Source organism: Salpingoeca rosetta (assembly GCF_000188695.1).
Source record: "Salpingoeca rosetta unplaced genomic scaffold supercont1.10, whole genome shotgun sequence".
Lineage (NCBI taxonomy): Eukaryota > Choanoflagellata > Craspedida > Salpingoecidae > Salpingoeca > Salpingoeca rosetta.
In genome coordinates, this window is record NW_004754924.1 from 736,065 (window position 1) to 748,787 (window position 12,723).

The 12,723-nt window shown below is 55.7% G+C and overlaps 3 protein-coding genes across 3 annotated transcripts in view; 1 reads left to right on the top strand and 2 right to left on the bottom strand.

Moving 5' to 3' along the window:
* Positions 1-1,778, top strand: part of PTSG_04463 (3',5'-bisphosphate nucleotidase) — a gene marked incomplete at its 5' end in the record, with an annotated part of 2,377 nt that extends 599 nt beyond the window's left edge. The window contains 5 exons of the mRNA XM_004994500.1: positions 164-217; positions 367-426; positions 606-729; positions 894-1,378; positions 1,525-1,778. Of these exons, the coding sequence (XP_004994557.1) occupies positions 164-217; positions 367-426; positions 606-729; positions 894-1,378; positions 1,525-1,653 (852 nt within the window). The 3' untranslated portion in view covers positions 1,654-1,778. The remainder of the gene's footprint in view (positions 1-163; positions 218-366; positions 427-605; positions 730-893; positions 1,379-1,524) is intronic.
* On the bottom strand, positions 1,712-5,271 carry PTSG_04464 (pyruvate dehydrogenase E1 component alpha). The gene is made up of 11 exons (XM_004994501.1): positions 5,164-5,271; positions 4,800-4,862; positions 4,442-4,618; positions 4,078-4,204; positions 3,815-3,906; positions 3,345-3,593; positions 3,099-3,167; positions 2,891-2,967; positions 2,547-2,646; positions 2,275-2,379; positions 1,712-2,079 (listed from the first exon to the last, which is right to left on the bottom strand). The coding sequence occupies exons 1-11, from the start codon at positions 5,191-5,193 to the stop codon at positions 2,026-2,028; spliced, it is 1,143 nt and encodes a 380-aa protein (XP_004994558.1). The 5' UTR covers positions 5,194-5,271; the 3' UTR covers positions 1,712-2,025.
* A 379-nt stretch (positions 5,272-5,650) lies between these two features.
* Positions 5,651-12,723, bottom strand: part of PTSG_04465 (uncharacterized protein) — a 9,863-nt gene continuing 2,790 nt past the window's right edge. Inside the window, exons 7-23 of the mRNA XM_004994502.1 lie at positions 11,947-12,111; positions 11,658-11,749; positions 11,335-11,429; positions 11,008-11,144; positions 10,623-10,743; positions 10,281-10,429; positions 9,904-10,056; positions 9,443-9,604; positions 8,900-9,139; positions 8,475-8,670; positions 8,067-8,145; positions 7,842-7,913; positions 7,506-7,691; positions 6,943-7,057; positions 6,598-6,654; positions 6,246-6,389; positions 5,651-6,087 (exon numbers count right to left, since the gene is read on the bottom strand). Of these exons, the coding sequence (XP_004994559.1) occupies positions 5,908-6,087; positions 6,246-6,389; positions 6,598-6,654; positions 6,943-7,057; positions 7,506-7,691; positions 7,842-7,913; positions 8,067-8,145; positions 8,475-8,670; positions 8,900-9,139; positions 9,443-9,604; positions 9,904-10,056; positions 10,281-10,429; positions 10,623-10,743; positions 11,008-11,144; positions 11,335-11,429; positions 11,658-11,749; positions 11,947-12,111 (2,343 nt within the window). The 3' untranslated portion in view covers positions 5,651-5,907. The remainder of the gene's footprint in view (positions 6,088-6,245; positions 6,390-6,597; positions 6,655-6,942; positions 7,058-7,505; positions 7,692-7,841; positions 7,914-8,066; positions 8,146-8,474; positions 8,671-8,899; positions 9,140-9,442; positions 9,605-9,903; positions 10,057-10,280; positions 10,430-10,622; positions 10,744-11,007; positions 11,145-11,334; positions 11,430-11,657; positions 11,750-11,946; positions 12,112-12,723) is intronic.

Below are 12,723 nucleotides of genomic sequence, written 5' to 3' on the forward strand. Positions count from 1 at the left end.
CACACACACACACACACACACACACACACACACACACTCACTCACACACACACACACACACTCACAGACACTCACAGACACAGACACACTCACCTCCCTGTCCCCCCTCCCTCCCTCCCTCTCTCTGCCTCCTCCCTCCCTCTCTCTGCCTCTACTCTCGTAGTCTGCCAGCAAGGACGACAAGTCGCCCGTGACCGTGGCAGACTTTGCTGCTCAGGTATCGCAGACTGTATGTGTTTGCTGCCCTGCGCCAGACGCACTCCGATCCTTCCATCCAAACAACTTGGCGACGTGCTGTTCATCTGTGCCCGCTTGACGTGAAAGCTTACCTACCAACGGCGTCATCGCGCGTTGCTCTCCTTCTAGGCCATCGTGAACAGCGAGCTGACGGCTGCCTTCCCTGATCTGCCCATCGTGGGAGAGGAGGTAAGGTTGGCCGCGTTTGTTGGGCAGGGTACCGGGACTGTGGGCAAGGCAGTCGGGTTGTGACCATGGCATATTGCATCCAACGCCATACCCAGAACACGGCGGCATTCACTCAACCGCCGTGTGTACATGAACCGCTTTGACATGATGTGACATGATGTGACATGATGTGACGGCAGGACGCAGGCGCACTGCGTGGCGACGACGAGACGTCGGCATCCCTCCGCGCCAAAGTGGTCGATGCAGTGCATCACGTCAACAGCGCCGCTTCCCAAGATGCCATCCTCGCGGCCATCGATCGAGGTACTGTAGTGCCTGTGTGTCTCTGTGTGTGTGTGTCTGTGTCTGCCTGAACTTGCGTTTGTACCCGTGTCTTTGTCTCTCTCTTCCCCTCTCTCCGTGCGTGTGTGCTGACAATGCATCCTGTTCACGCCCATGTTTGTTCGTGTGCATTTGCGTGGCGTCAGGCAACCACACGGGCGGACCCAGCGGCCGCTTCTGGGTACTCGCAATGAACACAGCAGCTGCAGTACAGAGTGCCATGTGTGTGTGTGTGTGTGTGTGTGTGTGTGTGTGTGTGTGTGTGTGTGTGTGTGTGTGTGTGTGTGTGTGTGTGTGTAACACGCGTAGCACACGAGAACAAGGGGCTCATGCAACTGGCATTGCTTGTCACTGCCTCACCCCATGCAAACCATTCCTCCTTCCCACCGCCATCACCAATGGCACCACTTCCCCCACAAAACATATACACATCAGGCCAAGTACGCTGCGCTGTCGCGTGGTGATGCCGACATCTACCTTCGCCTCCCTCGGCCGAGCAAGCGGTACGAGGAGAAGATCTGGGACCACGCTGCCGGCGTCGTTGTTGTGGAGGAGGCAGGTGGTCGTGTCACGGATGTGTTTGGCAAGGATCTCGACTTCTCCCGTGGACGCACGCTCAAGGACAACACAGGTTAGAGCGACGTTCTGCATGTATGTGTATGCATGTGTATGTGCGTGTATGTGCGTGTGCATACGTTCGAGTGCCGCATGATGTGTCTCTCGCCTGCCAACCTCATTACCACGTTGCTCCTCTTTCCCCTCCTGTGCTTGCTGCAGGTGTGGTTGCGTCCAATGGCGCCCTGCACGACGCAACCATCGCCCAACTTGCACAGCACATGCAGCAGCCGGCAGCCGAGTAGACCCAGGCACATGCCCGCCAGACACACAGTTGACCTGCTCCGTTGATGGGTTGATTTGTTTGTGTGTGTTGCGACTTGGTTCGTGTTGTTCCACAATTTCGTTTGTGGATGTTTGCTCGTGTTGCGCTTTACTTGTACACCATCCAATACAACAGTCGGAGGGAAATCAACACAACAGCAGGCGAGACCCGACGCCAGCGTGCTGTGACGTGAGCGCTGGCATCGCTGATCAGCAAGGGGGTTATTGGGGTCCATACACATCACATGAAATCATCACCATACAACACAACACACGCCCTCACCTGGCAACAGCAACAACAACGAAGGGGGGGGGGGCAAGTCAGCAGTGACAGCGACACCAGAAGCAGCGCGTGAAGTGCAGAGCAGAATCAAAGGGGGAACGAATGGTCGGTCCTCTTTACTTCTGGTTGTACACCGTGTACAGATCACACCCGCGCACGTTGTTCGTCTCCTGCAGTATGAGTGAGTGAGTGAGTGAGTGAGTGAGTGAGTGAGTGAGTGAGTGAGTGAGTGAGTGAGTGAGTGAGTGTGTGTGTGTGTGTGTGCGTTTGTGTGTGAGTACATGCGTTTGCACAACGGAAACAACAGGCACGACAGGAATGCAACGAGCAGCCGCCCGTGGGAGCAAGAGGGCACTGCACGGCACCTCAATGTGGATAAACTTGGTGAGGAGGTCCTGTGACGTGGGCGGTGCAGCAAGTGCTTCGTCTGCCTCCGCCTTCACGGACGCACGAATCTCCTTCTCTGCCGCCTGTGTGTGAGAGAGAGAGACGCGGGGTGGGTGAGACACGAACACAGTAACACACACACACACACACACACACACACACACACACACACACACACACACACACACACACACACACACACACACACACACACACACACACACACATACATACACACACACACACACACCTTGAGTTCGTCCTCTGTGGCGAAACCGGCCTCGACCATGTGGTTGCGGAAGAGAAGAATCGGATCAAAGGTCGTGCGCACCTTCTTGATGTCGTCGCGCCTGCACGCACAAACACACACATACACATGTACATACACATGTACATGGTGGTGTGTAGGCATCAGCGTGAGACATGAAGATGTCACATCGCATGCACACACACACACTCCCTCTCTCAAAGCTTCAGATGTTCATACAACATGCACACGCACTCCCTCTCTCGAAGCTTCAGATGTTCATACAACATGCACACGCACAGTTTCACAAGCACACACACACACACATTTGCAAACAAAGTACGCACGTGCGGTATGTGGTGTCGGGGTCGCTCATGCTGTGGCCGTGGTAGCGGTACGTCTCAACCTCCATCACCAGCGGGCCCTGCACGCAGCAGGCAGACAAGGCAACATTGAACGCGCGTGGGTTAAAGTGAGTGTGAGCGTGGGCATGGGTGCGGGTGCGCATGCGAGGTTGACGTAGAACTGCGAAACAGCGCGCACAACCCATCGTACGTTCTTGCTGGCGTACTCCGAGGCCCACTTGGTCGCCTCGCGCACGGCAACAATGTCCATGCCATCAACCTGTTCACACACACACACACACGCACACACAAGGTTAGATGATACTGAAGACTACGTGCAGATGCCTACCAATCGCCACGATTGCACCCATGCGCTCATGCGCCAATGCACCCATGCACCAACGAACACACCACAGCATCAATGCACCAGCGACAGCCATCATGGCGACATGCATACCCAGATGCCTGGAACGTAGTCGCCACGCGTGTAGTAGTCGACAGAGGCGGCAGCGCGGGAGGCGCTTGTGCCCATACCGTACTTGTTGTTCTCGCACACAAACACGCAGGGGAGGTTCCACAGCTTGGCCATGTTGTATGCCTCAAACACCTGGCCCTGGTTGGCGGCGCCGTCACCGTACATGGTGAAGCACACGCCGTTGTCGTTCGCGTACTGGTGGGCGAGCGCAACGCCTGCACCAACGGGAACCTGCAATCAAATACGTTGGTGTTGGTGGTGTTCGGGAGGAGATGAGATTTGGAGGAGAACGAGTATGCTGGAAATGCGTACGTACACACGTTGAGAACGTATATGCAGACACACAAACACACACAAACACACACACACACACACATACACACATACACACACACACACGCACATACGCAGCACGTGAGCGCAATGAGCAAGAGGGTGAACCATTAACTGACCTGGGCACCGACGATGCCGTTGCCGCCATAGAACTTGTCGCCGTAAAAGTGCATGGAGCCACCAAGACCCTGGGATGCACCAGCAGAGTTGCCTGGACACAGGGCACGGGGAGACACAGGGAGAATGGACAGCGCGTGTGAGGGACGACAGTTGGAACGATGTTCGCACACACACACACACACACACAAACACACGCGCACATGCACGCACGCACACACACACAGTGCATGCATGCAAGCATTGCAAGCAGCATATGGCGCACCAAAGAGCTCGGCAAGGATCTGCTTGACGCTGTAACCGTGGCAGTACGCCCAGCCGTGGCAGCGGTAGGCGGTGATGAACGAGTCTTCAGGCTTCATGCCCGCCATCATGCCGACGCAGACGGCCTCCTGCAAAGCGTAAGCGTCAGCATAAAGGGGGAGGGGGGCGGGGGTGTCAGTTTGTTGAGAGAAGGGAACAGGAGCAAGATCGACAGGAACGTGATAGCAATAACATGTAGTCAAGCAAACAGGGCAGGGAAGCGAGCCGACAGAGAAGTGAGAGCACACAACCAAACTTGCTTCCCTGAGACACTAGCACATAAACCACACACGAACGCGCGCGCGCGCACACACACACACACACACCTGTCCAGAGTAGAGATGGCAGAAGCCGCGAATGTACTTGGAGCGGTAGAGCTCGCCGGCGGTGGTCTCCATGCGGCGGATGACGGACATGTCCTTGAAGTACTTCCATGCCTCCTCCTTGGTGAACTCTGCTGTGCCAGAGGGAAGGTCGTCGATCTTGTGGCCCTTGTACTCTTGCTGCAAGAAGTTGGCAACGCAGACAGCAAGCACATGAGCGAACGTCGTAAATGTGCCGACACATGTTGCAACAAACGCGCACACGCACAACATCAACGCACGCGATGACAACAGCGAACACGATGGCAACAACTCGAGTGGATGACGACGTTTCTCTCTGGCATCAATGCAGATGTGTCACCTTGGCTGTGAATGTGGCCACGTCGCTTGCCCAGCGGCGGCTGGCCACGGAGGCAAGGCGTGCCTGTCAAAGCACGAAGATGGTCACCGTGGGGAGAAACAACACAGTGGTGAGTCACGAGAGACACGCGGAACACTCATTTGCATGACTCGATTGCATGTGATTGCGACGCCAACATGTGTGCTGATGACATCTCGGATATCATCCAAAACACACACACACACACAAACCACACAAACCACACACACAAATATGCAGATGAACCAGTTCACAGGACGATGAACAGCTCAACCCATCCACCGCTCAACCCATCGCCATTCGCGTCCCTCCCCTCACTGCTGCTGTCTCTTCTACACACACGCACCTTGCTGACAACGCTGCGTGCGGAGAGCATCGTGCGAGGTGGTGGTGTGTTGCTGGCTGGTTGCTGGCACTGTGCAAAAGTGTGGGTGGTGGGGGTGTTGGCCTTTCGTGAACTGCACCTGCAATTTTCCATCAACAATCTGCATCGAATCAAAAGCCGATGAAAAGATAGTTGCTTTGCTGGCTGGTGCGTTGTGTGTGTGTGTGTGTGTGTGTGTGTGTGTGTGTGCCGTGTGTGTGTGTGTGTGTGTGTGTGTGTGTGTGTGTGTGTGTGTGTGTGTGTGTGTGTGTGTGTGTGTGTGTGTGTGTGTGTGTGTGTGTGTGTTGTGTGTGTGTGTGTGTGTGTCTGTGTGTGCGTGTGTGTCTGTGTGTGTCTGTGTGTGTGTGTCTGTGTGTCTGTGTGTGTGTGTCTGTGTGTCTCATTCTCGATCCCTGTCTCCATCTCTCGAACCCCCGCCCCTCCTTTCTGTTCCCGTTCAAGAGACAACGAGAACTCGCCAGGTGTAAGGGGTCAGCAAACGATTAACAACGCTACAGATGAACAAAGCAAGCCAGGAAAACAAGGCAGAAAAAGCAAGAAAGAAAGAAAAGAACGTAATGCAATCAACAGGAAACGAAGCAGCAGGTGTCAGCAACAACCAACCATACATGGATGGCAATGGCAAGCAGGCAAGACGGCACAAACCACAAAGTGCCGTGGCATTGCCGCGGTGTCGGGTCTGTGTTCCGTTGCCTCAACCGCCAATCAATTTTCGAGGAGGTGACAGCACTTGGTGATGTTGACCCCTCTGCAGCAGCTGTTGCACAGGTGCACGGGAAACGATGATGCCGTGACAATGAGCCTGTTGCAGTAGAAGCACGACTGGTTCGTCGTGGGGCCGGGCATATGCAGGCGATAGTCTGCGTGTTGGCGGCATCGATACGCCTGCACAGAGTGAGTGAGTGAGTGAGTGAGTGAGTGAGTGAGTGAGTGAGTGAGTGAGTGAGTGAGTGAGTGAGTGAGTGAGAGCGAGACCTACACACGCGCACGCACACAAAGACACCATTGCGCACGCACGCGCGCAGACAATATCACGCACGCACCGCCTTGACGTTGTATTTGTTCATGGGTTGATCACCGGGCCGCGACATGCTGAAGGGCACACGGCGGCCGCACATGCCACACGCGTCCTTCTTCGCCAGGCCGTGGCTGATCTGGTGCCCGCACGTCGTGCACATGCGCTCGTGCTGTCGTATTGATCGCGGCGTGGTGGTGGTGGTGGTGGAGGAGGTGGTGGTGGTGAATGAGGGAGTGCGTGTTGATGTGTGAATTGACGATGTGTGACAAGAGCAACTTATTGATGGCGTGTGATGAGTGAAACAGTCGTAGTGTGTGTCAAGAGTTGCATGCACATGCATGGGCTCAGGTGCACAAACACGGCACCACAACTGATACCTTTGGCACGCCATTCATGGCCATGATGGTCACGCCGCACTCGCACTGGCGCGCAAGCTGCAAAGCGGATAGTAAGGGGGGAGGCGGACAAGGAGGACATGTGGCACGTGCAGGGGGGAAACAAGGAAGAGTTAAGTCGGCGGCGTTTGTGCACACGTATGTGGGAAAGGGCTTGTAGAGTGTGTCGCATGTGCGCGAGCGTGTGGTTGCTTGTCTGCATGTGTATGTGCGCGCGCGCGCGCGCGCGTGTGTGTGTGTGTGTGTGTACACGTGGGTGTACCGCAGCACAACGTCACAGCACCAGCACCAACAGCAGCATCAACACCAACACAAGCAGCAACGCACCTCGGATCCGAGGGAAAACGGCAGGAACTGGGTGGGCATGTTCTTGAGGACGTGGTAGCTCATGGGTCGTGACTTGAGGAAGACAGACTGGGACGCGCAGATGTGCGTGGAACGGCTGCAGATACGCATTGGTGTTGGTTGATAGGCACGGGTGGCAGGTGTTGTGGGCGCAACGAGAGGTAGAGGGTGAAAATAGACGTAGTGTGAATATTTATAAGAGAAAATGATTGCACAGACAACTGCGCCGAGTTTGGGTACTCGTCAGGTGCATAGTGGCAGTCGGTCTCAAGTACAAAGACACATGCGCACACGTGCGAACACACACACACACACACACACACACACACACACACACACACACACACACACACACACCACGACACACACACACACACACACACACACACACACACACACACACACACACACGCACGCACACACACACACACACACACACACACACACACACACACACACACACACACGCACACGCACGTGCGAGTGCGAACACACGCGTGCGCACACGTTGCACGGCACGGGTCATGTGCCATGCAGCAGTGTACCTGCCAACGCCTGGGGAGTCCTTGAAATAGTCGAAGAGGGTGTGGCGTGCTGGCGCCAGCACCTGCCCCAAAGCGTATTCGTGCGATGCGTCCTCTGAAATGTCCATGTCAATGCGTCTGGAATCGGCAATTGCGTTCACCACCGCGCGGCACACGTCCCAGTTCTTGAACTTGATCATGTCGCCCCTGAACACAGCAAACGCAAAGGAAGAGCATGGTGAGCGTACAAGACGTTCCAGTGCGTGCGTGTTGTGTGTGTGTTGTGTGCGTGTGTGCGTGTGCGTGTGTGTTTCGCGTTATGTGTTATGTGTTGTGTGTGTGTGTGCGCGCACTAACTTTACGGTGACGAGCGGGCGGATGCGGTCGAGGAGCGTGAGCCAGATGACGGCCGGCATGGCGTCCTTCACCCTACACGCCCACGGATGCAATGCAGTGAGACAAGATCGGGTCAGAAAGCAGCAGCGCTGTTGCTCACAGTCAAGGCACATTTCCCCTTCACACACACTCCCTCTCTCACACAGACACACACGCACACAAACACACACACACACAATGACGTACTTGTCGCCGTCCTCGTTGATGTTGAGCTGTCCGAGCATTTCCCGGAATTCAATCTCCCGCAGCGGACCAGCAACAGCGGCTGGCGGTGACAGGCGGGGGGCGTGTGCGTGCGTGTGCGTGCGTGTGTGCGTGAGGGAGTGCGGGTGTGTGCGTGTGTGTGTGTGCGTGTGCGTGTGTGTGTGTGTGTGTGTGCGAGAGAGAGAGAGAGAGACAGACAGACGGACAGACAGACAGACAGACAGACAGACAGACAGGAAGAGAAGTGCGTTTGCACTGATTGTAACCCAGACAAGGCTGCAGTTAACAACGTAACACAGAGAAAACTGGACCGCGAGAGAGAGAGAGAGAGCCAACGTCAAATAAGCAAAGCAAAGCAAAGCACAGCACAGCACAGCACTCGGGACAGACCGAGCAAGAGGAGGGCGCGCACGAGCTGTCCAGAGTCGTCCTCCTCCACCACGCGCGCCAGAATCTGCTTGGAGAGATCCGTGATTGTCGGTGGAAGGGAGCGGATGCGCGCTGTCAGCGTCTCGAAGATGCCGTACACGCGCAGTTCTTCGCATGCGCACCGCAGCCACGACAGGTCCCGCGCGCCGGCGTTGTTCTGGCACAAGCACACGAGAGGTGGTGGTGGTGATGATGACGGTGAGATTGTGTATTTGAGGACAAACAGAATCGAGAGTAAAGACAATGTTGGGCACGCACGCACCAGATGCGCGCACACGCACACACGCACACTTACGCACACACTTCTTCACAACACACACCACAGACAAAACAGCACACTGCACCGCAGCACACGTCACAAAGACGAAATACCACACTGGACGCACCACGATGAGGTCCATCTGCTCGTGGTCGAGCGTCTTGTTGAAGCGGCCGAGCGTGACCTGCACAATCGCACGCGACGCCTCGTGGGACAGCGGTGACATGCGCAGCGTGTACTCTTCCGGGTGCTGCCCAAGTAGCCGCTGCGTCGCCAAGTTGACAACGCCAATCGTGTCCACACCGGCAGGGTCTTGCGTCATGACAAAGTGCAGATTGCCCACAGATTTGACCAGATCCACAAACCCCTGGAGCATTGCGTTTTGGAAACAGAATTGGCGATGAACGCAAGTGAGGTCAGAAGAAGGATGTGAAGACGAAGGATGGAAAGTGGAAGAGGTGTTCAGAAGAAACGTGTGAGATCACCGTGATGCATCAGTGGACATGACGTGGAGGGGACCTACGACAAACCGCCACGATGACACACACACACACACACACACACACAGACACACACACACACAGACACACACACACACACACACACACACACAAACGCGCGTAAAACACACACAATCACAGACACAACACATCACACCAGATGAGCGCACCTCATCGCGCATGAGATGGGAGTGTGTGCCGTCGAGGAACATGACGACAACGGGCTCTTCGCTCGTCTTGGCCTTGTCCACAAAGTCGGCAAAGTTGGAAGCGTCCACGGTCTCCCGCACCACGCGCCACAGCAGATCAGCCGTGTCTTGCTCCTCCATGTTCTGTGCAGGCGCACGAAACAAAGGGTCGCACACGCAAGGGGAGGGGGTGTCAATCAAGAGGAGACACGACAAAGGCATGAGCACGGGTGGATTTTCGGCGAGCACACACGTACACACGCACGCATACACACACACACGCATACACACACATACACGCACGCACACACGCATACAAACACACGCATTACACGCATACAAACACACAGAGAAGAGCACAAGCATTGGCCACACACAAGCGGTGTAGATGCACAAATGTGTACACCGAGCAATCAGGCCCTTGTCATTTGCTGGTTATTTACCTTGAGCACGATGACCTTCATGCCCTGTTCGCGAGCCTTGAGCGCGGCTAGGCACAGCACACCCTCCCGCCCTTCGTCCTCGTGTGCAAGGAGACTCAGGTGCGGCACGGGCGAATCGTTTGCCCGCCGGCAGTACTCAAGCACGCGACGCACCTGCCGTGGTGGCGATCGTTAGGGTGGTGGTAGTGGTGACGGTGGAGGAGGATTGGTGAGTACATGGGCATGTATGATTGCTTCGTCACAAGAAGAGCAAGCATATGTATGGTAATACACACTCACACACACACACACACACACACACACACACACACGCACGCACACACACACACACACACACATAAACACAAGACGGGGACTGGCGAACCCCCCCCCCCCACCTCCTCATCGCGGCCGATGACAGCCTCGGACTCTGCGATCATGTGCTGCTCCATGCGCGTGGCGTAAAGCTCAGTGGTGACGGGTTTGCGCGCCCGCTCTGCCGGGTACTGCCGCTCAATTGCCGCAGACAAGAACTCGTAAACATCCTCTGGGGGTGGGGGTGGGGGTGAGGGTGAGGGTGAGGGTGAGGGTGGTTGATGTAGTGGCAGTGATGAATGGAGGCGCGATGCTTGCACGCACTGGAAACATGCAATACACACACAACACACACACACACATACACACAATACACACACAACACACACACACATACACAACACACACAACACACATACACAAACCTGCAAACTGGTCGAGGCCGTCGAGAATGGCTTTACGGATGCCCTGAATCTCACGCGTCTCCTTGAAGTGCGCCGTGTACTCGCGCACGTGCTCAGCAGGATAGCGATTGTGCAGCTCAGACTGGTGTTTGGAGAGGGGGAGAGGGCGTGTGGTGGACCACAAGGAAACGGTGGGAGGTGAGGAGGTTGCTGGGGGGTGATGATGGGAAAACAAACCGATGGGCAGGGAGAACAACGCATCCAGCGCATGCACACGTTCAGATTGTACACGAGTACAACAACAGGTACATTTGCACAAGCACCACTCACACCACTCACACCACTCACACCGACCTTCCTCCGCCCCACGCCTACGCCCTCCCCTCCACTCCCTGCATTCCCGCACCTTGAGTCTGCGCAGGCCGGCGCGTGCAAGCGGGGTGGCGTCGATGAAGCGCGCGCGGAATTCGGACGGGAGCTCATCGATGACGCCAAACCCGCGGAGGAAAAACGCCGCATTTGGGTTGTGGCTGCGCAGCGCTCCTGGCGGTGTGGTGTGGTGTGGTGTAGTGTGGTGTGGTGTGTTTGAGCGATGTGTTTGGTGGAGTGCGTGTGCCACACACGGCGGTGCGCATGTGTCTGCTGCAAACGCATTCCACCTCCACTAACCACGCACACAGGTAGAGCACACATAATGTGCAGTGTGCATGTTCGTGTTCATGACCGCACGCACCGTGGATGACCTCCATATGTGTGACGCTCGTGTTGTCGACCCAATCGTACTCCTCACGAATGCTCTCGGGCACCTCCTCCTTCGACGGCACCCACCTGAACCCGTGCGAACAAACACGTGCGCGCAAAAACAAGAGAGAGCGCGCGCGCGCGCGCGCGCGCGCGCGCGTGTGTGTGTGTGTGTGCGTGTGTGTGTGTGTGGTTGCTTTCATGTGAGTGAAAACACGACGAGTTGACAGCAGAAGCAACAGAGAACGTACGCATGTATCCCAACACCAAGCATGCGTACACGTGTTCAAACACCACGCATGCACAGTCACGCACCCGTATCGCTCGCCAAGGAGGTTGATGAAGAACGGGTTCACGTTGGCTTCTTTGCAGCGCTCAAGCTCACGCAAGCACGTGCGGAACACAACCTGAAACAATGACGAGGCGGTTGTGAAGCAGATGAGTACAGGATGTAAGGCGCACATGCATGTGTGCTCCGTTGCTTGTCAAGCTACCCGTGACAGATGCACCATCACAAACACGCACACACGCACACAGCAGTCACCACACAGTCACAAACAACTACACAGCCATTGCCACAGCCACTGCAAAGCGGCGCGCGCACCTCTGGCGATGACTCCTTGGGCACGCCCCAGCGAAGATCGCACGAGACAAGACGCAGCATGCGCTGCTGGCAGAAAACCTTCAGCCGCGGGAACACCTTGCGCACCAGCACCTCTCGCTCGGCGTACATGTCCGCAAATGTTGACGACACAAACACGCGCACCTCCTGCGGTTGCATGGACAGCACGGAGTGGTGGTGGTGGTGGTGATATGGTGGTGGTGGTGGTGAGGAGGAGGAGGAGGAGGAGGAATGCGGGGTGGTTGTGCGTTGGGGTAAAGGTGATGATGATTCGGTGCGCACGTACACATCAGCATACACAAAACGCATGATGAATGCGAAGGAGCGCGAGGCAGCGAGAAAGAGAAGACGGTAGAGTGGGTCAATTTTCACATACACACACACACACGACACGCACACACAACACGCACACACACACGCCCCCCCCCCCCCCCCCCCCCCAAACAAAATAAACAAGGTTGTTCACCCCCAAAGACACAGAAACACAGCCCCTAAACTCCACTTCGTGGTGTATACATCCAGCTCTTTAGTCGTCCGCTCGTCCATCCCATCTGCCATTCTTCCTTACTTTTTTGTTCTTCTTCCCCTCCCCCCTCCCTATTCTCTCTTCTACGTAAGCAATTAATTATTATTTTTTAGTTTTTTAGTTGTTGTCTTTTGTGGCGATGCGCTGTTCCAGGTATGGAGGTGGCTGCGCTATTTTGTGATTTCCTATCGCGTTTTGTAGAGCGACGGCAGCTATTTGTGCCTCATTATGGA

What these genes read in the sequence shown, in the direction of transcription:
- PTSG_04464 (XM_004994501.1), bottom strand. Translation starts at nt 5,193, where the DNA reads ATGCTCTCCGCACGCAGCGTTGTCAGCAAG. An exon ending in CACGCAGCGTTGTCAGCAAG is followed by an intron (nt 4,863 to 5,163) that starts GTGCGTGTGTGT and finishes GTGCTTTGACAG; the next exon opens with GCACGCCTTGCCTCCGTGGC. An exon ending in GCCATCTCTACTCTGGACAG is followed by an intron (nt 4,205 to 4,441) that starts GTGTGTGTGTGT and finishes TACGCTTTGCAG; the next exon opens with GAGGCCGTCTGCGTCGGCAT.